The sequence below is a fragment of the Carcharodon carcharias genome, chromosome 21 (assembly GCF_017639515.1).
Source record: "Carcharodon carcharias isolate sCarCar2 chromosome 21, sCarCar2.pri, whole genome shotgun sequence".
NCBI lineage: Eukaryota > Metazoa > Chordata > Chondrichthyes > Lamniformes > Lamnidae > Carcharodon > Carcharodon carcharias.
The window spans coordinates 84,102,858-84,127,871 of record NC_054487.1 but is presented as its reverse complement, the minus strand read 5'-3'; the positions used below and the strand labels follow the sequence as shown (position 1 = coordinate 84,127,871).

Genomic DNA, 25,014 nt, shown 5'->3' with positions numbered 1-25,014 from the left:
AAAATGGTGGCCTTGCCAGCGATGGTTATATCCAGGAACAAAAGGCCAGAGTCCCTTTGTTTGTTGAACTCCACTAATTATAAAGTAATCGTATTTCTGAAGGTCACAGCAGATTATGTTCTTTAAAGTTAATTCTCAAAGTGCAGCCAACTGCATTCAAGTTAATCTTCCCTTGTGTATATAAAGATAAAGCACACTATGTGTCAAGTGGCAATCTGAAGCATTGGTGCATGTAAGACATGGGCCAGACTGCAGTACTCCCTCCGAAGAGAAAGGACACTTATGTTATGGAACTTCACATGTGGTACAGGTAATCTTTCCCATCATTCTGTTAGCGAACTCTATGTGCTCACTTACCACGTAGTCATTTTCTAGGTGATTATTCAAAGCAGGATCCCAATCGATATTTCGGGATGGGGGAAGGGGGAGGGGGGAGGGGGAGGGGGAGGTGCAGAAAGCATTTGTTACTGTTTTTAGCAATTCGCAAGAAATTGAGAACTCGCAGGATGCAGGAATTAGCCGAATAAGGAGCTGGTAATTCGGGGGCGTGGACCATTGCTGCCGTTTAACATGGTGACAGTATCTCAGCAATAGGAACAGAAAATGCTGCAAATACTCGGCTAGTCGGGCAGCATCGGCAAAGAGAGGAGCAGAGCCGCGTGCCGGAATCTTCCGGCCCTGGCGTGGTGGGCCGCTCGATCCTCCACTCGCTTCGGCGGGACCGGGGGAGGAATAAAAACACCCGCCGGCCGGAGGGACCGGAAAATTCCGGCCAACGTTTCTGGTCTGTGAGTGAAAGAGAAGTGAAAGTGTTTTGGAGAGAGATGTCGCAGCTTTTTGAGCCAGGCAGGGAGAGGGGAAACAAACAAGCAGGAATGTCTGTGATAGAGCGAAAGGCAGGAAAGATGAACTGACTAAAGACTTTCAGGGAGACAGGCAAAAGGAGTTGGTCGTACGGAACTTCAATGTTGCTGAAGAGGGAGACATGTTGTGGAAGCTTTTCGTCTTGCACTCATCAGGACAAATGCAAGAATTTCAAATTTCAAACAATCGCAACAATTTACACGACAGGAGAAAATGGTGCTGATTGATTGACTTGCCAACCAATTGGTTGACGAGCTCAAACGTTAACTCTGGTTCTCTCTGCACAGATGCTGCCTGACCTGCTGAGTACTCCCAGCATTGTGAAGTTCTTGGGACAGAAGCATCTACATATTCAGCCGGAGACATCTAGAATTAGAGCTGCACGAGCTGTTAAACATGGGTCCTTCTTTTGTATTTATCATTCTCTTCCTAGAAAACTCGCTCTGCTGGTACATGTGTGTATGGTAACCTCAAATGGACAAAATGCATGATTGCAGTTTTCAATCCACTACAAGCATTTTCTGCTTTATTTCAGATTTCCCACATCTATAGTACTTTGTCCTTGTACCGTATTCCAGTGTTTTGGTTCTTTATTAGAAGGTCACAGTATTTGTGCAAAATTGATACCTTTTTAAACAAAACTTTATTTTCATAAACTTCAGTATGACTTAAAATTGGAAGAGTGCTCAAAGAGCAGATGCGATTACTGGAAGCAGACTTATACTCATCTGTGGAGACAAAAGATGTGTTAATATTTCAGTTCAGTTGGTACAATAACTATCTGTTGCCTCCATTCTGGCTGCCTTGACCAGTTGAGTGTGCCTGGCACATTCTGTTCTGATTTTAGAGCTCATGCTGCAGTTGATTTTTTGTTGCCATTTTCGAGCAAAGCTACACACAGTCCCTGCAGTCTCAAAGCACGATAGGTGTGCATTCAGTTTGACGTCTAATCTGAAAGGCAGTATCTCCATCAGTGCAGAGCTCCCTCAGTACTGCACCCCGGGTAGGGCCAGCCTACATTATCTGCTCAGGTCTCCGCACCTCCGGGGATCTCTGCTGGTCTCATAGTTGACCCCGAGATGAGCTTCCTACAGCATATCCGCACTGTCCCTCAGACCTCCTATTCCCATCACTGAAATACCACCAGCATCCTCCCTCGTCTCAGGTCATATGCTGCTGAAGCTCTTATCCATGCCTTTGGTACCTCTAGACTTGACCATTCCAGTGTACTCCTGGCCGTCCTTCCATCCTCTACCTCCTGTAAACCAGAGGTCATCCAAATCTCTGTTGCCCATGTCCTTACTTGCACCAACTCCCTTTCACTCACGCTCCTGTGCTCCTTGATCTACATTGACTCCAGGGCAAAAAATGCCTCGATTTTAAACCTCTTACCCATTTTCAAATCCCTTCAGGGCCTTTCCCCTCCCTATCCCTGTAATCTCCTCCAGCCCCACAACCCTCCAAGGTATCTGCGCTCCTCCAATTCTGGCCTCTTCAGCGTTCTCAATTTTAATTGCCCCACTATTGGCGACCGTGTCTTCAGCTGCCTGGGCCCTAAGCTCTGGAATTCCCTCCCCTAACCCTCTCCCCTCTAACTCTCTTCCCTCGTTTATAACACTCTTTAGAACCTATCTCTTTGACCAAACCTTTGATCACTTGCCCTAATGTCACCTTATGTGTCTCGGTGTCAAACCTTTATAGCCCCCCTGTGAAACACCTTAGGACACTTTACTACATTAAAGGTGCTAGGTGAATGCAAATTGCTGTTGTTGTTGTGAAGACACAACCTTCTGACTCAGAAAGAAGAGAGCTATTGAGCTATGAATGAATAATACAAAATATTGTGGTCTTTAACTTAAAAGCATTGCCTTATTACAGAAAATTCATCAAGGAATGCCCCAGTGGACTTATCACTCTTCATGAGTTCAGGCGACACTTTTGCGATGGGACAGTGGGTCCCAAATCTTCTGAATATGCCGAGCAGATCTTCAGGACTCTGGACGATAACCGGGTAACACAAATGAACACCGACTGTTTTGATCTTTCTCCTCTGGTTTTATTTCAAACCCCTTGCTGAACATGTTGGGCTGTGCATTGTGTATCATGTGTTGATATTGCTAAGGGTTTTTAAACACAGCACTGACCCACCCCCCCCTCCCTTTTCCAATGGAACACTTAACAGTTCTGAGTAAAGCTGCCCTCTTACCTGCTTTTGCTATCTCTGAACTCAGCCATTCCAATCTTTACCTGGCTAGCCTCCAATATCCACCATCCATCATTATCTAAAGCTCTGCTGCCAGTAATCTAACTTGCACCAAATCCTACTCACCCATCTTGCCTCTCCTTGCTGACCTACACTAGCTCTCTGTAAAGCAACACCTCGATTTTCAAATTCTCACCCATGTTTTCAGATCCCTCCATGACCCTGTCTCTCCCTATCTCCATAATCTCCTCCAGTGCTGCCACCTCCTGAGATCTCTGCACTCCTCCAAAGTTGGGCTGTTGTGCAACATCGCACTGCATTCTCCTTATCATTGGCTATACCGCTGAGGTTCCCTCCCTGAATTCTCCACCTCTTCACTGCACTCTTCCTTTTTAAAATTTGCTCCTTAAAACCTGCCTCTTAACTAATGTTTGGTGATCTGTCCTGACCGAGAAATCCAGGCCTTTACTTCTGTTTTTCCCCACAAAGTGGATAGCTTCACATTTCTCCATGTTATATTCCTTCTGCCACTCACTTAATCTGTCTAAATCTCTGTTGAAACCTCCTCAGAACTCACTTTCCCACCAGTTTTGTGTCATCAGAAAACTTGGAAATATTACAGTTGGTTTTCTCATCCAAATCATTGATATAGATTGTGAATAGCTGGGGCCCAAGCACTGATCCTCACAGTACCTCACTAGTCACAGCCTGCCAAGCTGAGAATGACTCGGCTATTCCTACTCTCTGTTTTCTGTCTGTTAACGAATTCTCAATCCCATGCCAATATATTATCCCCAATCCCATGTACTTTAATTTTGCACACTAACCTCCCACGTGGGACCACATCGAAAGCCTTCTGAAAATTCAAATACATCACATCCACTGGTTCCTCTTATCTAATCTGTTAGTTACATCCTCAAAAAACTCCCACAGGTCTGTCAAACATGATTTCCCTTTCAGAAATCACTGTTGGTTCTTCCCAATCCTACCATTATTTTCTAAGTATCCTGTTGTCATATCCTTCATGATAGATTTTAGCATTTTCCCTACTGTTGATGCCAGTCTAACAGATCTGTGGTTCTCCGTTTTCTCTCTCTCTCCTTTCTTAATGAAGTTCTATTGGCTATCATCCAATCTACAGGCTCCATTCCAGAATCTATAGAGTTTTGAAAGATGATCACCAATGCATCCACTATCTCTGCAGCCACCTCTTTCAACACTCTGGAATGTAGATAATCAGGTCCAGGGAATTTAGCAACTTTCAGCCCCATTAATTTCTCCAGCACTACTTTTTTTTTTTACGAATAACTCATTTCTTTCAGCTCCTGGCCCCTTGGTTCTCTAGTATCTCTGGGAGATTTTTTGTATCTTCCTCTTTGAAGACAGACACCAAGTATTTGTTCAGTTTCTCTGCCATTTTCTCATTCTCCATTATAAATTATCCTGTTTCTGCCTTTAATGTGCCAACATTTGTTTCTGCTAATCTTTTCCTTTTCACATACCTACAGGAGCTTTTACAATCCATTTTTATGTTTTTCAATACTTTACTTTCATATTCTACTTTTTATTTCTTGGTCCTCTGCTGAGTTCTAAAATGCTCTCAATCCTCAGGCTTACTACTTTTTTTTGCCAACTTTATAAGCCTCTTCCTTTGATCTGATACAATCTTTAACTTCTCTTGTTAGAAAAGGTTGGATCACGTTTCCTACTGGGTTTTTGGGGCCGCAAAGAAATGTAGATTTGTTATAAACAATGTATTAATTCTTTAAATGCTAGCCATTGCCTGTCTATTGCCTTACCTTTTCATGTAGCTTCCCAATCTACCACAGCCAACCTGCCCCTCATGCCGTCATAGTTACCTTTGTTTAAGTTAAATACCCTAGTTTCAGATTGAACTACCTCACTTTTAAACTTAATGGGCAGAATTTTGCCGTCGGCGAGTGGGGGGGGCGGGGCATAAAATGACGCAGGATGACGTTGGGCGGAACCCCTGACATCGCCCCGCCCCATTTAAATTTTCAGGAAGGCGGGGGCTCAGCAAAATCAGCTGCGGGACCGCCGACATGTCAGTGGCCAATTGAGGCTATCGACAGGATCATTGAAACAATTAAAGGACCTGCCCGTCCAACCTTAAGGCTGGCGGGTTGACCAGGAGCCCCTGGTGGCAAATAGAGAAAACAGGAAACCTCATCCAGTGGCGGGATGAGGTTTCATGTAGGGATTTAAAAAGTCTAATAAAGTTGTTATGTAAATTATAGACATGTCCCAACTCCTGTGACATTGTCACATGCGGGGGACATGTTAGGGAATTTATTTTTTCTATTTTTAATATTTTTCAACGTGGAAGCGATCTCCCTGAGGCTGCAGTTAGCCTCAGGGAGATGTGCGCTCTTTCGTGCGCATGCGCAAAAGAGTGCACTTTCACTTTTAGGGAATCCCCCCCCCACTGCACAGGGAGCGCATAGCGCTTCCCGCCGGACATCACGCTGGGTGGGCCTTAATTGGCCCGCCCACTTAAAATGGTGGCACGGCCTGCTTCTCCGGCTGGGATCAGCTCCCCGCCCGCCAGAGATTGGGTCGCGCCCGCCCAGCCCGACAGGCAGAAAATTCTGCCCAAAGTAAATTCTACATATTATGGTCACTCTTCCCTAGAGGCTCCTTTACAATTAGATTATTAATTAGCCCTTTCTCATTGCACAATACTAGATCTAAAATAGCCCATTCTCTAGTTGGTTCCACGACATGCTGTTTTAGAAAACCATCTCATACACACTCCAGGAATTCATCTTCCACAACATTAGTGCTAATTAGGCTTACCCAGTTTATATGTAGATTGAAGTCCCTCGTGATTGCTGTCTTACCTTATTCCAAGCAACTCTGATTTGCTGATCGAAACAGAGCCCGACATTACCCAGCACTGTTTTGGTGGTCTATAAACAACTCCCACCAATGTTTGCTGCCCCTTGCTCAGGGGCGGATTTACAATGAAACACTTTACATGACATGGCACAGGGACCCCAAACGACAGGGGGCCCCAAAATGAATGAGTTTCAAAACACTCAGAATCGGCTGTGTGAACTGATGCTGCATTTGCAAAGTTTAAAAAGGGAAGTGCGGAGTAAACAAGTTATTTTTGGGACCGAGTCCCGTGTGTGACGGGAATGGCAGGCACCCAAGGTAGTCACAGCAACATCTCTGCCTCTGATCAGCTACAAAAACAAACCCGTAGCAAACACATTTCAGATACACTCACTTTACTGACACAGGATCATTCACAAAGTGGGTCTGTCCCAGTCTCTGTCTAACCTTCACAAAGTAAATAGTAATACTCTGCTATTCCACCAGAAAAATGATTCTTAGAAAAGTAAGTTTGAAAGGAGATTGAAAAATGTTCAGAAATTATATTAACAGATAGCTAGGAATTGCTCTTTTTCCAACCAGGTTGCTGTAACTATTATATTCCCCCCTTTTTTTTGATAAATCCCTCTAATGTCACAAAAACAATCCCTCCGATACAAGGCATGCCACATGCTAACAAGCCTACAGCAGACTGCGAGGGACACACGATGAGCCAACTTGCTTTACCCAACGATAGTGAACTACAGAACCATCCGGTCCCCTCAGCCCGTGATCGCCAATGCAAGTAGCGAGCTCACTCGCTGGTTGTTTGAATGAATAGCCAGGGCCACAGGTTAAAAGTGTCAGCGGTGGCCCCGGTGCTAGCGGTCTGGCCTCGGGGGTCAGACGGTTGTGGGTGGGTTCAAGTCCCACTCCCACCCAGGCAGACACTCCAGGGAAGTGCTGGCCTGTCAGAGATGCCACCTTTGGATGCAAAAGAGCCCATGAGGCTAGTTTGAAGAAGAGGTGAGTTACCCTTGGTGTCCTGGCCAATATTTAGCCTTCAATCACCATCACACAAACAGTTTCTGGTCATTATCACATTGTTTGTGGGAGCTTACTGGGTTCAAACTGGCTGTGGCATCTCCCACATTCCCGCTTCAACAGTACTTCATTGGCCGTACAGCTTTGAGACTTCTGGTGGCCGTGAAAGGTGCTATATAAATGCAAGTCTTTAAATTTTGGTATGACTATGAGGTGATTTTAAAAGTACCAGCCCACCACGCTAAGACAGGGGGAATTGTAGTTCAAAATATTGCTTACGGCTCGCCTCTTACCTCAGTAATGCCAAGTTAGACTCAATGACAGGAAATACATGGAGACAGATTCACCTGGTACAGGTTTGGGCTACATCCTATCAGCTGGTTTCACAGTCACATCTTGTTTCACATCTGGTCACAGTCACATCTGGTACAGGTCTGGGCTACATCCGATCAGCTGGTTTCACAGTCACATCTTGTTTCACATCTGGTCACAGTCACATCTGGTTTCACAGTCACATCTGGTACAGGTCTGGGCTACATCCGATCAGCTGGTTTCACAGTCACATCTTGTTTCACATCTGGTCACAGTCACATCTGGTTTCACAGTCACATCTGGTACAGGTCTGGGCTACATCCTATCAGCTGGTTTCACAGTCACATCTTGTTTCACATCTGGTCACAGTCACATCTTGAGAATCATTCCTTGGCTCTCACTCCAGACATCATGTCCAGCACAGAGCGATACCAGAAACTGGACTGGAAATCGGACCATGGTCAGATGTTAGGGGGAAGATGCTGGGCAGTCCCAGAGCCTGGGGCCCTGTGCCACACATTCCCATTCTCTCTTAATAATCAGCAAGCTTTAACAGGGAGAGGGCCTCGGCCAGTTTGGTTTAAACAAAGGTTTAAACATCGGCCTTGAACCAATTTTTAATTTGATTTTAATTTAAATTATTGTAACGTGGGCCGGCCTGAAACCACAACAGCAGCTCGTGGTCTTTCACTGAGTGACACTGTCATTAGTAGAGGGGCCAATAACCAGAGGGCATAGATTTAAGGTAAGAGGTAGAGGGCTTAGAGGGGAGTTGAGGAGAAATATTTTCACCCAGAGGGTGGTGGGAGTCTGGAACTCACTGCCTGAAAGGGTGGTCGAGTCAGAAACTCTCATAACATTTAAGAAGTATTTAGATATTCACTTGCATTGCCATAGCCTCCAGGGCTATTGGCCAAGCACCGGAAAATGGGATTAGTGTAGCCAGATCTTTGTTGACTGGCACGGACACGATGGGCCGAATAGCCTCCTTCTGTGCTGTAAACGTCTATGAGCCTATGAGATTTTCCAGGGAGTGATGAGATCTCATTAAAGTGCAATGTTTCTCGGGTCTCCTAGGTAACAGGTGTGTTGTCAGTGCAGTTTTGCTTCAGTGAACTGTTGGCGCTGGAGCAGCGCTGCAGTTGGCTGTCTCCATCTCCGAACAAAATTATACCAACAGACTGACATATTGATGTTCGAGTGGACACCTAGTCAGCTTCCCTCTCCTACCTGCAGACACTCTTTCTCTCTCTCTATGTATAATCTGTCCTTGGCTTTTCTCGTCAGCAAGCTCCATGTTTTCTCACCTTGCAGCGCAATGTTTACCATCATTCAGACAAGAGGTAAGCTTGGGTTTCAACAAGGTAATTATTCATACAGGCACGTTTTTACAAGTGACGAAGCACTGATCAATTTGTGCATTTTGTTGGATTCACCTTTTGGGTCCCGCGGAGAGGGGATGGCCCAAAAATGAAGCTGGGCACAGGGCCCCACTAACTTTAAACCTGCCAATGCCCCTTGCTGTTTCTTAGCTCCATCCAAACTGATTCTACATCCTGGTGTTCCGACCTAAGATCCTCTCTCACTAATGTACTGATCCCATCCTTTATTAACTGCGCTACCCCACTTCCTTTTCCTTTTTGTCTATCTTTCCTAAATGCCAAACACCCTTGGACATTCAGTTCCCAGCCTTGGTCACCCTACAGCCTTGTCTCCGTAAGGACAATTTGATCGCACTTGTTTAATTCTATCCGCCTTGTTGTGAAAGCTGTGTGCATTCGTAAGGAAAATAATATTTTTTTATTATTTTCACAGCCTCTAACCTTATTTTCTGGTGTCTTAGGTTTTGTACAGTCTTTCCCTTCCCGACACACTCATTATTTCACAGCAAGAGTGGAGGGGTTCTCCCAAGTATTTTGGTCAACATTTATCCCTCAATTAACGTCACCAACAAAAGATTAACTGGTCATTCATCTCATTGCTGTTTATGGGAACTTGTTGTGAATAACACAGCTCTACAACAGTGACTACACTATTCCAACTGCTGTAAGGTGTTTAGGGATGTGAGATCTGCTATATGAATACATAATGCTTTCTTTCCTTATATCTGGAAGTATGTGATCAGACTAAACGCAGTGAATATTGTTTTTGTGTTTGCAGGATGGGGCAGTTGATTACCATGAATATGTGACTGCTGTCAGCCTGTTGATACAGGGCACTCCTGAAGAAAAACTGAAGTGGTCATTTAAACTATACGACAAGGATAAGGATGGAACAATTAGCCGCATGGAGATGCTGGAGATTATGCAGGTCAGCTTCTGTTCTGTTAGTCAAAGTTTAGTGAAGGAATGGCGATATACTTCCAAGTCAGGATGGTGAGTAGTTTGGAGGGGAACATCCAGGTGGTGGTATTCCCATGTATCTGCTGCCCTTGTCCTTCTAGGTGGTAGAGGTCACAGGTTTGGAAGGTGCTGTCGAAGGATACTTGGTGAGTTGCTGCAGTGCATTTTGTAGATGGTACACATTGCTGATACTGTGTGTCGGTGGTGGAGGGAATGAATGTTTAAGGTGGGGGTGGGGTGCCAATGAAGTGGGTTGCTTTGTCCTGGATAATGTCAAGCTTCTTGAGTGTTGTTGGAGCTGCACTCATCTAGGGAAATGGAGAGTATTCCATCACACTCCTGACTTGTGCCTTGTAGATGGTGGATAGGTTTTGGGAAGTCATGAGGTGAGTTACTTGCCACAGAATTCCCAGCCTCTGACCTGCTCTTGTAGCCACAGATTTTATATAGCTAGTCCAGTTCAGTTTCTGGGCAGCGGTAACCTGGAGGTTACCTCCAGGATGTTGATAGTGGGGGATTCAGCGATGGTAATACCAATGAGAGTTAATTACTTGCCATTTGTCAACACAAGCCTGAATGTTGTCCAGGTCTTGCTGCATTTGGACATTGACTGCTTCAGTATCTGAGGAGCTGCAAATGGTGTTGATCATTGTGCAATCAACAGCGAACATCCCCACTTCTGACCTTATGATGGAAGGAAGGTCATTGATGAAGCAGCTGAAGATGGTTGGGCCGAGGACACTATCCTGAGGAACTCCTGCAGTGATGTCCTGGAGCTGAGATGACTGACCTCCAACAACCACAACCATCTTCCTTTGTGCTGGGTATGACTCAAACCAGCAGAGTGTTTTCCCCCGATTCCCATTGACTCCAATTTTGCTAGGGCTCCTTAATCCAATACTTGGTCAAATGAGGCCTTGATGTCAAGGGCAGTCACCCTCACCTCACCTCAGGAATTCAGCTCTTTTGACCATGTTTGAACCAAGACTGTAATGAGGTCAGGAGCTGAGAACCCAAATTGAGCATCATTGAGCAGGTTATTGCTAAGCAAATGCCACTTGATAGCACTGTTGATGACCCCTTCCATCATGTTGCTGATGATCGAGGGGTAGACTGATCGGGCGGTAATTGGCCGAGAAACTTTTTCTTGAAGTTGTTCAGCCTTTGCTTGAAGTTCAAAATTGACCTTCATTAATTCTGTCTTTTCTCTTTTAAGTAATACATCGGCTCTATGTAGATCTGGCTGCTCTGGTGCTTTTCCTTTCACTTCCTTATAACTTTCTTCAACACCCAATGTTTGCATCTTTGCATTATCCTTTTTCAATTCCTCATGTACATACAGTATTGTATCCTCTTCCAGCTGTGGTATTTTCTCCTGCAACTGGGCGATCTTATATTTCATCTCTTTGCTTTTCCCCTCCACTTCGTTGTTGGACCTCTGCTCATCGCAAAGGGCCACCAGTTCTGGTGGATGCCGTTACTGAGGGGTCAATGTTAACAGATGAACACTGGATTTGAGCAACACCTCCTATCTCTTGGGGTTCGAGTACAATCCTCTCTAACGACTCACCGAGCGATGAAGAGTCATTGTCACACTCAGGTACTCGTTGATCTAGCTGGTCTGACTGAAGAAGGTTATCGTCATCTTTTTGGGAAGGAGCTGGGTTATCTGCCTTAGCAAAGTGTGTTTGATAATTCTGCACTGAAGAAGTCCTGGTCAAGTTCGTCAGCGCTGTTGGACGGTTTGAGGGTTTCCAATTTCGTATGCTCAATAACTGTCAGTTCCTTGACATCTTCTGTGGTTTTGGTGAGTTTAAGGGCGGTACAGGCATCTCTGTTCAGGAGAGAGAAGTCTTGGTTACAAATCCCATATTGCGTCTCCAGTATCTGCTTGTTGCTTGTTCCCATATTGGAGCAGTTCTTGAAGCAACTGGTGTTGGATTCTTCCCGGGCCATGTAACAGCGTGTCTGCTGTCTACAGCCAGAGGTTTTGTAGCCACGATTCTTTAATCTGACAGGACGGTCAACCTGGCCACCAGTGTCCAACTTAAAATTCATGATGCGCCCATTGACATATACGTCAGCATTCCAGAAATCTTTGATCTGGCCTAGGAAGCATTGTTGTTCTCCGTTTTGTGGTGGCTCTTCTATTTCATTGATAGTTTTTTGTGCAAAGATTCACTGGTGATCCTCTGTATGTTTAGAGGTTTTCGATCTGTACATTTTCCCAAGGTATCAAAGATTTTACATGGAAGCATTCTGCCATGGTTACAAGGTATGGTTCACACCTAAGAGTCTTGTTGGCACCACAGCATTGGCATGGTCTACTGCCATCTTGAGTTTTGTTTGCATATGGCCTTTTTTGCCCTGGAGTAACTTTGCCATTTTGTTGTTTAATGAGATGTACTGTCATTGGAGGCGCTCCACACCATGGTTTACCTTTGCCTCTCAGGATGGACCTGCTTTGATGCTGGACCTCAGATTGTCTAACAATCTGCATCGCCTTCTCCAAAGTTAGATCTTCTTTGGATTGAAGGAGACCAAAACCAATATTGTCAGTTACCCCAACTACTATTCAGTCTTGTTCCTGCTCAGACTTAAGACCATCATATTCACAGCCTTCAGCCAATCGATACAAATCATTGATGAAAGTGTCCTTCAGTTCTCCAGGCTTTTGGACTCATTAAATTTTGCTCTTTCCAAAACGTTGTTACTTCAGAGGTAAAAATAGCTGTCAAAAGGATTTTATGGCCTCTTCAAACATGTCAGGTGATTCATTAATACATTGCCTGGCTATCACATCATTAGCAATTGCACCTATTGAATACAAAACGTCTTAACCTGTTCAGCCTCTGTTTTTTTTCTTTAATTTAACCCTGATGCAATCCCATATCTTAACAACCTCCTCCACCATAACCCCAACTGATTGTATTTAGTGGTGTCTTATGCAAATCTATGTGATGGGTTTTCGAGTGGAGGAAGGGTTATAATATTCCTCATGGAGAACAAATGCCCAATTCTGTGTCTGGTCTGGTCCTTCCGTCTGCCCTGCTCACCCTGGTCCTTCCGTCTGCCCTGCTCACCCTGGTCTTTCCGTCTGCCCTGCTCACCCTGGTCCTTCCGTCTGCCCTGCTCACCCTGGTCCTTCCGTCTGCCCTGCTCAACCTGGTCCTTCCGTCTACCCTGCTCACCCTGGTCCTTCCGTCTACCCTGCTCACCCTGGTCCTTCCGTCTGCCCTGCTCACCCTGGCAGAGCCCATTTTGAATCCGCCACTATTTTCAGCTCAGAAGAGGTTTGCATTACATTCTTTGTGAAGTTGGCGCTGCAATAATCGAGTTTTCCCACGCTGCTCGGAGTTTTTGGGGCACCCGCTGTGGTTACTGAGCTGTTTTAAAACTTCTCCGATTTTCAAGAAAAGTCACTAAAGGGATTGTTATGGCCAATTCGTTACTTTGCTGTTGCTGGAGGGTCAAATTAAGTCGCCTATTTTCCAAATCTGTTCCTTTTTTTTTTGTCCACATGGTCATCAGGTCATGTCGCCGATTCTGGACCCAGGCTGCGGGGTTTTCTCGAGCTACGCTCTTTCTAATTAATGATCTGCCAGTACTGCCTGCTTATGGAACCTTACTTAAAAGCCTTTTTAAAGCCTTTTTAAAAGTTTACTCAACCTTCCTCGATCATCAAAATAGAAGCAAAATACTGCAGATCCTTGTTCATCGCTAGGGCCTTCGACTCTGCTTTTGATAGTAATTTGCAACAGACCCTCCAGGTTAAGGTCCATTAGCTGTTAGGCAATACAGATCGAGACCAAGGCTGACTCCTTTGGATAGAGTTTTATTTCTAGTCCCTAAAACTCTCCAGAGAGAAAGCTTGTCTCACCTGTTATTCCTTTTATGCAACCAAATGGGTACTTGGGTTGTTAACTAAAAATTAACCATTTAATTAATTTAACTGTTTCCTTCCCTAACAGTTCCTCTCTTCTTAAAAAGTAAGTAACCCTTAAGTTTATATAATCACAAATAAAAATTATCAGAACAAGAAGCATCAATCTATATTTTGCATTCAATAAATTCACCTTATTCTCCGTCCTTGGAAAAAATAACAACACTTGTATAGGTATGTACACACAGAAGGAGAATTCTTTTTTTATCTTCTTAAAGAAAAATACGTCCCTCTTTGAGGATCTCCAATAACTTCTTGGAACTCACTCCTCTTTTAGTGAAGCAGTCAGATAATTGGTAGCTGCTATCAATCCATTTGATCTCAGCAATCTTCTTATTCTCAAGGATCCGCTTTAAGCTTGCGACGTCAATTCACAATCTCTTCTCGTTAACGCACATCATAGAGTGAACATTCTCACAAAGTGACTTGTTTCCAATAAGATATTCTATGGATACCGTTCCTTTGCCATTCAAAATTTCTGCCAGTATCTTTGATAGGTTTACAAGAATGTTGGCAGGGTTAGAAAAGTGTAGCTACGAGGAAAGATTTAATAGGTTGGGGTTATTTTCCTGAGAACAAAGAAGGCTGAGAGGTGACTTGATTGAAATGTACAAAATTATGAGGGGAATAGATAGAGTGGACAGGATAAAATTGTTTCCCTTGGTGGAGAATTCTAGAACAGGGGGCATAGATTCAAGATAAGTGGCAGAAGGTGTAGGGGGGACATGAGGAAGAGCTTTTTTACGCAGAGGGTAGTGGGTGTCTGGAATTCACTGCCCAAGTTGGTGGTAGAGGCAGAAACTCTAAACTCTTTTAAAAAGTACCTGGATCTGCACCTTAAGTGCTGTAAGCTGCAGGGCTATGGGTCGGGTGCAGGAAGGTGGGATTAGAAAGGGCACCTGGGTGTCCTCGGGCTGGCATGGACAAGATAGGCCAAATGGCCTCCTTCTGTGCTGTAACTTTTCTATGGTTCTATAAAGAACATCCATCTCTACCGCCTCAACAAGGACAAGAGTCTCCACTGCTAACATACTTTTACAACTCTTCACATCTTTTTAGATTCCCGTGTCAAAGGGCAACATTTACCTTTGTTCTTCATGAGGAATATTATAATCCTCCTCCACTCGAAAACCCATCACATAGATTTGCATAAAACACATCACTAAACACAATCAGTTTCATTTTTCTAAGATCATCCAAAGGGAATTTCAAAACACACTGCTCCATTTTTAATTTTGTCAGTGTTTTCTTTGCCCGAATGGTTTCTTCAAGCCTGGGATTGTTCATTTTAGTGCTCAATTCCAAAACGTCAAAACTGATGTCTGGCCTAGTTTGTTTACCTGGCCAACTGAGTTTCCCAATTAGATTTTGGAGTTCCTCTTTTTCCATTTCAGAAGCTGCTGTATCTTTCTCGTAGGCCCTACCATATCTAATTACAATGGGACTGAGGTTCTCTGAGTAGGATTGCTGATGTAAAAGGACGTGTGATCCTCTCAGCCTGATTTCCAATCCAATATATTTAAATGCACCAGAAGCCTGACTTACAGTTTTAAATTCCAATCTGAGCCCATTAATAACAATCATTTCAAATTCACTACTACCAGCCTAAAAAAAATCGTCTACATGCATCATAAAGATGCCTACAAGTTTCCCTCCATGGTGCCAATAAAACATTGCTGGCTCTGCTTCCGACGGAAGACAGCCCAACTTTAACAAAACTGACCTCAGCAAGAAATGCCAAACTCTGGCGGCATCACTTAAACTGTATACACATTTATTTAACCTCCACAGTGTCCCTTCTGCGTTTGGCACCTCTTTTGGTGAACAGAGAAAAACTTCCCTTTGAAGTTGGTGTCCCTGCAAAAGAAGCAACTTTAATATCAATGGATTTACATTCCAAAGCATTTGTAGCTAATAGAGCTAAGTAGATCTTCAGCATAACTTTCCCTGCTGTAGGTGAATCTACTCTTATACCCGGTCACCCAATTTTTCTTCAAACCCTCGTGCCAATAGCCTGGTTTTAGCTTTATAAGTCCCATCAGGAAACACCTTTTCTGTGCATATGCATCTATGAGAAAGAGCTGGTTGTCCCCTATCTGGCACCTCTGTGTATATCCCAAATTCTTTCCAACTCTGTAGTTCTTGCCATTTGGCTTGCTTTATTCATTTATCGTCTAATTTGTTTGAAGCCACTAAGACTTCTCGAACGCATGGGCTTCTGCTCCTTGTAGCGTTACCAGCCTGTGTCATATTCCTCAACCTTGTTCAGCTACACCCTCCATCCTGCCCTCTATCCTGCCCTCTATCCTGCCCTCTATCCTACCCCCAATCCTGCCCTCTATCCTGCTTTCTATCGCACTCCGGACAGTCACTGTTTGATCTCCCTCTCCCATTTATAGATGTTCTTTCATCAGTTTGCGATCTCTTCCCAGAGGCATATTCACTCCCAGACCCACTGTCTGAACTGATGCTACATTTCCGTGCCTTCCATTTTTGCAATTCATGTTCCCAATCCATAGGCCTAACTTCCTGTCCTTTATCTTGTACATTTAACTAGTTTTTATATTTTCCAGTGGCCTTCCCTGCTCTACCTACAATCGTCGCATCCCACCATTGGCCGGCCCCTTCTGGCAAATATGTACCTTTCATCCCAGCTTTTGGCAGTTGTCCTCTGGGACAAATTGCTTCATCTTGTCAGAACTACTGTCTCCATCTTCAGACACCCTGTCAACCTCAGCAACCTGGTCCTTAACAGTGCAACGTATGGGTACGAGAAGTATATGGTTCCTTATCACTTCTTACAACCCTTTTTGGACCTGAAAATTTGTAATCTGAGCCAACTAACCTCGATGTGTGTACCCAAGTAGTTGGTTCCCATGCTGAAAAATGACCATTTCACCATCTTTACCTTCAACCTTTCCTGGGCCTTTCCACTCGTTAAGTCCTTCTCTCTTATAGTATACCATGTCTCCCTGATTGAAAATAGTTTCCGATGGTCGTACATTGTGCCTTAGAGCTCACCAAATTCTCTGAAACTTCAGCTTTAAGGAATGCTCTTCTACCCGTGTGTGGTGCGTTTAAGTGCTCAGAAAAGGTAGAGCTAATCGTAGTTCCCTCCCAAGCTGGGGGGGGATGATCACTCAGGACTGAAGGAATTTTTGGATTTCTACCAAAAACCAATTTATATGGACTGTAAATCCCAACCATCATCAGTGAATTCTTGGCATAGACAGCCCATGCTGGAGCTGATGTTAATTTACAGTTTGGTCTATCTACCAATATTTTACAAAGCATCTCATCTATAACCTTGTGATTGCTTTCACACACCCCATTACTAAAGGGGCATTCAGCTGTGGTATTCATAAGGATTATATTCACATTTTTGCACATATCCCAGAACTCACCATTAGAAAATTCCCCCATATTATCAGTGAGGAATTTCGCTGGTGGTCCCAGTCCGGTCCCTATCCACCTTTCCATTATCTAATTCACAATTATTTTATTTTCTTTACTGAGTAGGATTGTCGATTGGCTAAACCTTGTGGCCAAATCCACGAAATGTAAAATAAAAATGTTCTTTTTTCAATCCCACACCTTCAAATCCATCACCACAACTTTGCTGAAATCCCTCGGTAAAGATAGACTCACTATCGGCTGTGACAGTGCCCTTCTGTATTTCTTACATATATCACATCTATCACTTATCTCCTCTATACGTTTAGTGTACGCTCCATCCCTTATTCCTGCGTCCCTTAGCAACATTTTTAGTCTTTGCGAAGAACGGTGGGTGAAATGCTGATGCAGTTTTAACACAATTTGCTTTTTGTCTTCCAAATTCCTATCCCCTGATGCTTCTTTAATCTCCTTAGTAGTAAAGTTAGGTTTCATTAAAGGAATACAATAGTATCCAGATTACATAAATTGCAAATCCAGAGGTTTTCCAAATACAATAGCCTTGTCATTCTCCATGTCCAGCTTTATTTGAGCTTTCTTCATCGATGGTCTGCTCAACAGTAATGGTTTTTCGCTAGACATTACATCCATGCTAATGAAATGATTGACTCCAGCTATCTTATAGGGAATCACTACCCTTTTTAAAGATTTTAAGGTATTATCATCTCCAAATCTAAAACTGGTTGAACTCTCAAATTCCATACCCTCATTCTAGGCCTTGTCATTTAAGGAGTCCAGGTAGCACTTTAACCAGTCTATTCCACAGACTATAGAAGTGCATCCGCTAAGTAGTGCTGCACAGTTGAAGGTCTCTGCCACCGAGACATTCATCACCGGGCTGAAATGTCTTGTAACTAATACAATGCCCTCTCTTTGGTCAATATCTCCTTCTCCTGCTTCTGAGTCTTCTGTCTCTTGTTTAACTTCGAACACTTTATATCCTTTAGGACTGTTCATTGCATAATAGTATTTTGAATCGCAACTACAACAGCGATTGACCACATCCTGGGAGGCATTTCCGGTGTTCATTCATTGTGATTCCTCAATTCTCTTCTCCTGCCACAACTGCCCAAGGTGGTTCTGTACCCAATGTTTCTGGTTACAAATCTCCTTGCGTACGGACGTTTGTGTCCTGTTTCTAAATGATTTCGCCATCCCATCAACATTGTACCTTCCATTTCCTGTCTTAGCAATGAATGGCTCATCTGTGCCATGAGCGCTGCCGGAATGGAATGTTTTCTGAGGAATTCTTTTTTTAAGAGCTGCTGACATCCATTCTAGCAGTGTGAGAGGGTCCTTCTGCAAATTTAACTCCTGTCAGAGCTAGATGTCTGTCCATATTCGATACTCTGGCACAGTCTAGTGTCTTAAACACCAGCCCTGTTTGGGGAATTTCCAGGTGGAATTTTTTTCAATCTGCATATAGTGTAATGAATTCCATTATGTAATTTTCTATGGAACTATCCTCCAACTTCCTAAATTTGTCAAAATCTGACCACACCTCATGAGCACATAACAAGTCATCCTTCTGATAGATCTTATCCATAAAATCTCACAACATTTCCAAACCTTCAACTGCATCCAAATGCTCAGGCTCAAACTCCGAAAATACTTTGCATCTTATTTTGCTTTCATCCGGTAACCTAAGTGCCAGGGCCATCCCCTGTTTTCCCTTTGGCAAGGATGTAACCTGTGTCTGCGTGGTTACTTCATTTTTCCATTGGTCATATCGTTGATGCTCAGAAAACATTGGTGGGGAATCACACCCCAACACTCTACATTTTGATTCGGTCAAAACTACCCTGCTCTTAAATACCTCCAAATACAGTCTTAGTCCAAAGAAAGCTTAGTTTCCAATCCTTTTACTTACAAACAGCAACCATCCTCCAATGGCACTATTAAGCTCCAATAGCTGTTAGCCAATAAGAACCGAGACCAGGACTGCCTCTTTCAGGTAGAGTTTTATTTCTAGTCCCCAAAACTCTCTACAGTGAGAACTTGTCTCAGCTGTTACTCCTTTCGTACAACTAAATGGGCACCTAGGATGTTAACTAATAACTAGCAATTGAGTTCCTTTAACTGCTTCCTTCCCCAACACACATGCTAAGTGGAGTCCTTCTAGAGCTATATAGCTGAATTATTCACTGCCTCTCAGCGCCCACATCTGTTGTGAAGGTTTTCTGGTGAATTCCAACTGTTTCTTCAAAGTCTTCACGTTTGGCGTGTTGTTTCAGGCCAGACTGCAATTTTCTTCCATTTTCATTTTCAGAGATTTCGCTGTCCTTCACCTGCTGTCAACCATGTTGTATGTTTTCTGTTGTTGTCTAAGGAAGAGGTTCAGAGGCATTGGGTCTGAACAGTAACTATTGATTGTAGAACATAACTATGTACAGATATACAAGACAGTAGGCGGCTTCAGTCCAAGACATGAGCTATCTCCATTCAGACTTCCAACAGTCATATGACTCCCTTTACATCATTATGTGGGTGGTACTGTTTCCCCAGTCCCACATTAACTCTTTCAGTCCTGAACACCACAATACTACATGCTGCAGACCCAGTCTACCAGTTATGCCCATTAGGACTTGGCCAGCCAATCAGTAGTGGTGCTGCTCAGCCACTTTTAGTGATATAAAAGCAAAAATACTGCTGATGCTGGAAATTTGAAATAAAAACAGAACACGTTGTACAAACTCAGCAGGTTCTGGCAGCATTAAAGTCAGGGTTGGACCTGAGAGAACGGAGTGCAGCAAGTTCAGAAGGAGACAGGTTGGAGTGGGTGAGAGGAGCAGAGAAATTGAGATGGCCTATGACACGCCCATGGTTCTCAATGAAGAGCAGGTAAGAGGTCAGAGGGAGGGGTCCAGGTGGACGGAGATTACTGGAGGGTGAAAGGATCTGTTGAATGGGGGGAGGACTCCTGCTCAAAGAAGTGAGCACGGAGACGAAGGTGGTGGAAGGAGAGTTCAGCATCGTGCCGAGCCCGAAATCCATTGAGGTGAGGGTGTAAAGGGATGAAACTGAGTCCTTCGCTGAGTACAGAACATTCAGCACCAGAGAGGGGAAGATCAGAGAGTATAGTGACTACACAGCTATTAACACATTCTACTATCTTACCTCTATGCCACTATCAGCACCTTCATCAGTCTTTAACACCACCATTCCCATTCCTTTTGTCTTGTGTCCATGACATTTTTGTTAAATCTCTCCTGAGCTCTCACATATCCCCAACCTTCTATTCTGTTTCACCTGCTCCACCCCCCTTAAACAGTATAAAATTCATCTCCTTTCTGCCTCTCTTCAGCTCATATGGACTTGAAACTTTAACTCTGTTTCTCTCTACACTGTTACTGCCAGACTTGCTGAGTTTTTCAAGCATTTTCTGTCTTTATTTGAGCCACTCTTGGTGTTGGACATTGAAATTTCCTTACCACCATGTGCCCTTACCACCTTCAGTGCTTCTTCCAATTGGTTTTCAACATGGAGGAATATTGATTCACCAGCTGAGGGAGGGGTGGACCTTTCAGCATCCACCTGAGTAGATAAACAGGAGCTGTTGTTTTCATATCTACTTTCCCTAAGGCAGCACCTCCAATAGTGTTTAATCCTGGACTGTAATTTGAACCCAGAACCGTTCTGATTCACAGCCAAGGCTGTCACCCGAGGCAAGCTGACAATATGTAAGATCAGCATCTGAATCTTGTCAACGAGGACAGACTGCAAACATTCCAAGGCTTTGGTTATACTGTAATAATAGAGCAAATTCTAGAAGCAGGAAGCCTCCTTTCAAAGAGATAATGGACGGAATTTTCTGCTCTGGAGACTAAGCTCGGTCACAGGCAGAATAGTCGGCCTGATTTCCGCTGGGTGTCGGAGGGGAGGGAGCACGCCCAATCTCCCACTCTTCAGCTCATTGATTATGCATGAGTGAGAGTCTCAGCAAATTTTGTGGCGGGGTGGGCAAGATGTCTCCTCATGGGCACGAAGGTCCTGGCGACATATTTAAAGGGCACCCGGACAGACATTCACTCACGGCGGGCTAGGAGCTCCCACATTGCTCCTCCAGAGCCCTTGTGGCAGCCTGTACTGGAGAAGCTGGCAGATACGAGCAGCCACATCCTGGGACATGTGAGGGCACCCTCCAGCATTGCCTTTCACTCATCTCTAGATAAGTACACCGCCAGCGATACACCCACGGCTGGGCCAATGCCTGCCACTGCAGTTGTCCACGTTCGCCAGCTTCTTGACCTTCTAGAGGCCCCGCTGCCTCCTGCTGCTCAGGGCTTGCTCCTCCTGGCCTTATACCAGCCGGCAACGGGCCCTCCAATTCCTCATCTGGATGAGAGCCATTACCAAGGCAGGGTTGCCTGCAGCCTGCGTCATTGATGCCTCAGTGGCTGTGTGAACAAATTGAAATGATACATTTCATGAGCATGTCCTCTACAGGTTTCCTTCCACCTCAAAGCCAGCAGGGAAGCCATTCATCTGGCCTCCACCTAGATCTGGTATCCCCACCCACTCCTTCTGGGTAACGGACATCCTGGAGGAGCTGAGATGGGTGTCCCCCCCCCATTCATACAAAGCTGCATATGGAGACATAGCTCTCATCACCCTCGTCAAAGAGCAATGTCCAAGAAGCCTCACACAAACACTTTTCTGCTTATCTCCATTGCCCTTTAGACTCTACAGAGAGACCATTGCTTTGGCAGCACAGAAAGACTAACTGAATGATCCCTTGTCAGCCATGACCATTCATCCAGGAGGTCGGAGGCTTGGAGTCGTGAGTTGGCTGCCCTCAACCAGTCATGCCCCATGAAGGCCTCTAACTCCCTCCCTCTGCCTCTGGCTGCAGCGGATGACAAATGACACAGAATGAACGGCAGCTCCAGAACTTGCTAGAATCTCAATGTTATGAGGCCCATGAGTCAGGAACAAACCTGCTGCCCTGTGGCTTCACCACAGAGAGGGGAACACAAGTGAACATCTTCAACATCCAGTTGCCTCATAATTATTGGGGTGTCCCTTTAGTCAGCCACTTGTGCTGACCTTGAACTCCACACACCTGAAAAGAGCCTCCCCCCACTTCAAGGATTCACACACGTACAGAACAACTGTGTTGTCAAGTGGAGCCTTGAGAAAAAATGCAACGTGTAACTTTTCAGACATGTTCCATCATCACCTGTCAGAGTCACACCTCGAGCCTGCCACCCTACCACACCCCATGCCACCCCCCCCACCCCTCCCCTCCCCACCACCCCCCCGCCGCTGACTGTGACTGTCCCATCCTACCACCAGTACCCTGACTCCTCCCTCCAGGGCCCCACCATCAACACTGCAGACCCAACTCCTCTAAGACACTCTCTCCCTTCCTCTGTCATCTTGCCCCCCCCGTCCAGCCTTGGACCTACTTGTGATGCAGGCAGCCAGATTCTCACAGCGGCACTCTTAAAGGTAGGTGAAAGCAGTACCTATGTACCTCCAAGTCACTGATGAAGTGAAGCTCGCCGGGTGCACGCCTGTTATGTACAGTCACGAAACAGACTGTTCTAATTATCCACTCAGATAGAAATGAATGTAAATGTGGTTCCCGACGTAGATCAGTGGGAAACTTGACTCACTTTAACCTGTCTTTAAGTTCGCGAGAACAAAATTCCAAACTAATTATACACCGTTGGAAAACTAACTTTTTCCATCACTCCAAGTTTAGTGCTCCCTGCCCAACTCAACTCCCACTGCTGGAGGGAGCAGAAAGTTCCACCCAATGTTTCATATAAACTAATTTAGTTGTTATATTGACCCATAGAGTATTTACCTTGCTTTTATAATGTAGTTTCCTCTCTATTCCCCTATTCAGACGATATATAAAATGAGTTTGGCTGCTTCCCTCACAGAAGTTGACCCACAGACTGCGGAAGAATGTACCAACAGAATCTTCATCCGACTCGACAAAGACAGAGATGGTGAGCGAGACAGGCATATGCAAAGTTGAAGTTATCGCATTACTTTTCCAAGAACCATGGAATCATACAGCATGGAAAGAGGCCATTCATCCCATCATGACTGTCCTAGCCCTTCAAATGAGCTATCCAATTAGCCCAAACCCCTGTCTCTTCCCCTATCCCTGCCTTTAGCTTTATTACTTGGCCACTGAGTGTGTAAATCAAAATTGTGGCACATCTCATCTGCTTTACAGGCTTTGCTAATAATGAATTAGCTACACTCACAATACATTGGAGACTTGTTTGGATCATTTAAGGGAGAGTTACAGATTGAAGGAAGCTTTCTACAGCCAATGCCTTGTTCACGCTAATTTCTGAAAACAGTTACATTTTAGATTTTCTCACCAATACCTTCAGCCCTGTTTCTGTAGCCTCCAGACTCAATGGGCCTCCCACCTTCAACCCTCTCTACACTTGAGCTCATTAACTAAAACCTCTGCTCCCCACATTCTGTCGATGAAGGAACAGCAATACGTGTCCAAGTCAGGTTGGTGTGTGTGAATTGAAGAGGAACTTGGAGAGATGGTATAATCACAGAATAGAATCACAGAATGGTTAGAGCGCAGAATGAGGCCATTCAGCATTCAGGTTGGGCTCTGTCCCCCTCTCCCACCCTTTCCCTATACCTGCAATATTTTTCCTTCAGGTGCTTATCCAATTCCAAAGCCACACTATGGTGTTCCCATCCGTCTGCTGCCCTTGCCCTTCTAGGTGGTAGAGGTTGCAGGTTTGGGAGGTGCTGTCAAGCTCCTTGAGTGTTACTGGGTCTGCACTCATCCAGGCAAGTGGAGCAAGGTACCTGCAGCATTTATCCAATAGGGTCACCAGCCAGCAGGAACTAGGCCTGAGGGCCAGGGCTGTGATGTGTGGACTTTAAGGAGCACTTAGGATAGAAACTTGTCTGTTTATCTTTTCAGCTGTTATCAGCCAGCAGGAATTCATCGAGGGAGCTCTGGGAGATCAGTGGATCCGTGCGATGCTGGAATGCGATCCCAATACAGTCGAGGTTCCGAACTCCCCTTAGTCGTGTTGTTCCGCTTGCGGACGCTCAGCCTCGAAAAACGCAACCGAGCAACAGGACAGATCTGAAGTAAACAACTCGGCGCATTCATTCCGGAGGCGTACCTGATCAGTCAGGATTGGTACAGCTGTGACGAAATCCTGTTGCTTGGCTGAGATCAGAATTGAAGGAAGGACCAGGACCAGAGAATAAGGGCAGAAATCTTCGTTCGGTGGGCAGACACACGCCGGCCCAGCTCGAGCGTGACATGACTCACGTTGACGCCAGCCGAGTGTGCTGACGTCAATGTGCAGTTGTGCGATGGTTTGTCCACTGGGTGGGTGCCAGAGCTGGCAGTGCGCCAACCGATAATTAAAAGGTCTATTAAGGTCATTAAGTAATCAATTAATGTAAAGTTTTCGCCGCCTAACGATTGGCAGGGGTCAGGCCAAACTGCCTTTGTATTTTTTTTGCAAACGTTATCCAGGGGCAGGATGAGGTTTCCAAAAGCAGATAAAAATAAAATAAGAACTTTAATTTTTCATTACCGACATGTCCCTGCTCATGCTTTTATTTTTACATTCATTACATTTATTTTTACATTTTTATTTTCTTTATTATCTGTTTCATTTCCCTTCATCTCCCTGAAGCAGCGCTGTGCCTCAGGGAGCTGATGCAGCACTCGCTCGTGCGCATGCGTGAAATTTGTGCTCAGCCTACTTGTCCTCCTACCCTCCACCCCCACCAGCCTCCCCCCCATGCACCACCCCCCCCCACCCCCCACCACCCCCCATCCCCCACCACCCCACCACCCCCTTCCTCCCCACAGGCAGCGCTCAGCACTGCCACTTGCGTTTCACACCGGGCGCGCCTTAATTGGCCTGCTGGCGTGAAATCGCAGTGCGGTGCTGATTGTGGCCAGCGGTCAGCTTCCCGACCACCCCCACCCACCCCCTGTCGAGCCCGCCCACCCAGGGCAAAATTCCGCCCTGAGGGTATCATTCTGAAATTAACGT

General features: G+C 45.0%; 1 protein-coding gene across 1 annotated transcript; it reads left to right on the top strand.

Annotated features, from left to right (window-relative positions):
• The first annotated feature begins 239 nt into the window (after positions 1-239).
• On the top strand, positions 240-24,231 carry si:ch211-245j22.3 (uncharacterized protein LOC563798 homolog). Its single transcript, XM_041216349.1, has 5 exons — positions 240-310; positions 2,743-2,875; positions 9,422-9,571; positions 22,854-22,959; positions 23,916-24,231. The coding sequence occupies exons 1-5, from the start codon at positions 240-242 to the stop codon at positions 24,020-24,022; spliced, it is 567 nt and encodes a 188-aa protein (XP_041072283.1). The 3' UTR covers positions 24,023-24,231.
• The last annotated feature ends 783 nt before the right edge of the window (positions 24,232-25,014 follow it).